The sequence below is a fragment of the Triticum dicoccoides genome, chromosome 6A, assembly GCF_002162155.2.
Source record: "Triticum dicoccoides isolate Atlit2015 ecotype Zavitan chromosome 6A, WEW_v2.0, whole genome shotgun sequence".
Lineage (NCBI taxonomy): Eukaryota > Viridiplantae > Streptophyta > Magnoliopsida > Poales > Poaceae > Triticum > Triticum dicoccoides.
Window position 1 is genome coordinate 30,915,646 of NC_041390.1, and position 3,597 is coordinate 30,919,242.

The 3,597-nt window shown below is 44.1% G+C and overlaps 1 protein-coding gene across 1 annotated transcript; it reads left to right on the forward strand.

Moving 5' to 3' along the window:
* Nucleotides 1–908: 908 nt before the first annotated feature.
* On the forward strand, nt 909–1,737 carry LOC119315193. The gene is made up of 2 exons (XM_037589863.1): nt 909–1,370; nt 1,478–1,737. The coding sequence occupies exons 1-2, from the start codon at nt 1,076–1,078 to the stop codon at nt 1,549–1,551; spliced, it is 369 nt and encodes a 122-aa protein (XP_037445760.1). The 5' UTR covers nt 909–1,075; the 3' UTR covers nt 1,552–1,737.
* Nucleotides 1,738–3,597: the final 1,860 nt, after the last annotated feature.

The following is a 3,597-nucleotide window of genomic DNA, read 5'->3' on the forward strand; positions in this document are numbered from 1 at the left end:
CAAAGAGCATAATCCATGGCCTCCACCTCCAGCGGGTTGGTTGGCTGTTACCACAGATGGATCTTTTGGAACATGTGATGATGGGGCTGGGGCGACAATGGTAGTAAGAGATAACAACGGTAGGCATGTGCTTTCAGCATGCTGGTATATCCCACACTGTGCAGATGCTTTTGAAGCAGAAATGATGGCAGTCAGGGAAGGAGTCAAAGTAGCACTGATGCATACCTCCTCATCGTTTATCATTCAAACTGACTGTGCTGCTGTTGTTAAGGTAATGAGGGAGACTGGGCAGAACAAGTCATACCTAGGCCAATTGATACAAGAGATTAAGGAGTTGTTGAGTGAAAGGGAGCATGTTTTCTTATGTATTGATCGTTTGCAGAATAGGGCTGCAGATCGGCTAGCTTATATGTCGAGAGCGGAGCATCGAACTGACTTGTGGTTGCAGGATGCCCCACAGGCTCTGAATAACTTGCTGGCTGCTGATTGTAATCCTATCATTGTTTAATAAAGCTCCTTTTCCACCGCAAAAAAAATGAAATCTGATTTCTCTCACGCGCAACTGTACAGCTAAAGAGATATTACCAAACATAGGATAACCTCCATTGTTATATAAAAACAGCAATGTATCAAAAACTGCATTCGGTTTTCTTTCTACATCAGCACAAACAGCTTCATAAAGGCTTGTCTAATCAGTTTAAGATCCGAGGGTATTCTCATAGTGATTGATATTTTGTTCAGAAAATGAATACCATGGCAAACTGACTACAGGACGCACCTGGACACTCCACCTGACCATCACCCATTCGCCAAAACACGCCGCACAATTGAGCCGTGACGCGGCACTATAAAATCATAGTCATTTGATTTGCGCTGAAAATGGCGAAATACTATGCTCGGCTCCCTTACTAATTATCCAGGCCAAATGTCGGTTTTGCCCTTGGAGCTCCGGTGCCTCCTATAAGAAGAACCACAAAACTGACTAGCAGAGTCACCAGTCAGTCACCAACAGCAGTCCCCTCCTCCCTTCTCCTATTGATCCTTAAGAAGCATCGTTCATTGGTCCGAGAAAGAGATGGAGGTGAAGAAGAGAGCGGCAGCCATTGCCGCCCTGTGCATCATGCTCCTCCTCGTGCTGCCGTCCGGGCAGCGGCAGCAGGTGGCCGCCATGTCCGACTTCTGCAAGTGCTTCAACGACTTCTACCCCGGGTGCAAGAGCCCCGGCGTGCCGCGCTGGCTCTGCATCCCGTTCTGCGCCAACAAGTGCAGCCCCAACACCAACCAGGCCGGCGACGGTGTCGGCTCTGCCGCCGCCACGTGCAGGATGGCCTGCAAGATACACATCTGTGACTTTTCAGAGGCGCCAGCCGGTAAGACAGCAGACCACCTTGAGTCCTTGATCGCATTCTTCTTCTTCTTCTTCTTGATGAGTTGAATATGTTCTGAGGATTTCTGTTCTTGCGTTGCTATTTTGCAGATGCAGCTGACGCCGACGTCTGCGTGCAGAACTGCAACAAGATGAAGATATGGAGCCACAAGGCCCATAATTAGCTTCCAAGCTGCTCTAGAGGAGAAAAAGATTTTAAGAGCTAGCTTGTCAATCATTGGATCATATATAAACGATGTTGAACTGCTGTGATTGTGGCAGCAACCAATAAAATGAGTTTCTGTGTCTGTCATGTCATCTATACTACTAAATGTAGAGGCCTATCAATAGTAATTTTAATCGGTGTTAGTTTGATTTGGTCAACACCTGATTCGATCATGACTACCAAAAATTATTTGCCTTTTAAATTTGTAAGGAAGAAGTGAAAACAAACATTCTCAAGCTAACTCATAGACGAGCTAAAGTTCAAATGTTACCCAAGCCGTGGAAACCTTCGCCACACCTCAGAGAAACGAGGAAAAAACGTCCCACAAGCAAAGTAGTATTGCTACTGAAACTTAAAAGCAAAGGCAGTAATCGATGTTCAGAAGCAAATCAAGGCTAATATTGTTTTACCTATCCCTGTCCTGATAAGAACTAAATCATTTCTTCAGAAGCAACAGCAAGTGCGACGGTTTGGTTATGTATTTTCCGGCAGGAACAAGCGACCCATTTTATTTCTCATCAAAGAAGGCAGAGAAGCGCCGAAACCCATCCCTGTATATAAGCAGTAGCAAATAGCACCAGGGCTAAGGCAGGTGCAATTTGGTTCAGCTTACAGGAACTTCTTCCCAACTCCCAGGCCAGAGTACTGATGGGATTCATTCAGCATTCATTGGTCAGAACTAAGCTTCTAAATGCTGATACAGCATGGGCGCACACTAAAGTGCTAGCAAGATCAATTGACGGGTGAATTTACCAAAAATTTGACTAATTCCTACAAGTGCACTACATAGCTGACAGTGCATTCTACATAGAGGATCCATCTCCACGGCGAGCATACAAATGGAAGAAACTACACCCAACAGCTCTCTGCATCTCAGCCACTGGAATGTAACTTTAGATACCTGCAGAGCAAGCAATACCACCGGTCAAACATGCATAGTACCCAATAGCGGCCCATCTCAGCTGCACTTTATCAGCCCCTGTTCAGTATCTGAGCCTATTCCACTGAGAGCCCATGGTTTTCCTTTACAAATTGATTGGACGAGAAAAAAATGAAATAAACACTATTTCTCATTAAATAAAACAAATAAGAACAAATTTTATTTGCCAGGAAAGCGACACAGCAACTTTGAAAGAAGTGGTAAACAAGCAATTTGTAAAGTGGAATGAAGTGCAAGTGGTAAACAAGATTTGTGCATGCAGGAAGGATTCAAGATCAAGGATGTGTAGCTGGTTGCAAGAGGTTTGCACAGACTGCTTGAAACAGGAGCTAGCCAAGCACTTGCACTAACCAAGGGCCTGTTTGGTAATCCACCAGCTCCACGAAATATTCAGAATCTGCGGAGCACCTATTCCCCTGCTCTGTAAATTTGAACTGAAGCCCGCTCCGCTCCGAAGCGGAGTTGTGGAGCAGAGGGACTCCGAACAGGCACTAAACCTGCATCAGTAATCAATGAAACAGAGCATTTATCTGCCTTCCATAGCTGGGACTTCCAAATTCAGTGGAAACTGGAAAGCGTGGAATGCACTCATATATTTTGTCTTATCAAAATTTTTGTATTAATCGGGTGCTAATCATTCATTAGCAAGCTAACCATATACTATACCATAAGCATGGCAGCTATTAACAAAGGCACCAAAAACTAGAAAACACTTAGTTTACAATGATCACACGCTGAGCTCTGTAAGGCTGCCTCCACTTTTTTGGACATACTATCCACTTCACTCGATTGGGTGGAGGCCTGGGGAACTTAATTAGCTGCGAGGGCACGTCTACGAACTAACTCCTGTAATCAATCATCTCATGATTCAGGAAAAAACTCTGGGGACCTATGTACATAGAACATGTGAGATAACCAAGATTGTTATTCCTTTGACATAATATTATATGAAACCAATCGAATCAGTAGAATCATAGAGTCAAAACGAAAAATATCATTAGGAACATCGCATCATCATTAGTTGTATTTTGTAGTATACCAGAGTGACTAGAATGCATCTTAGTT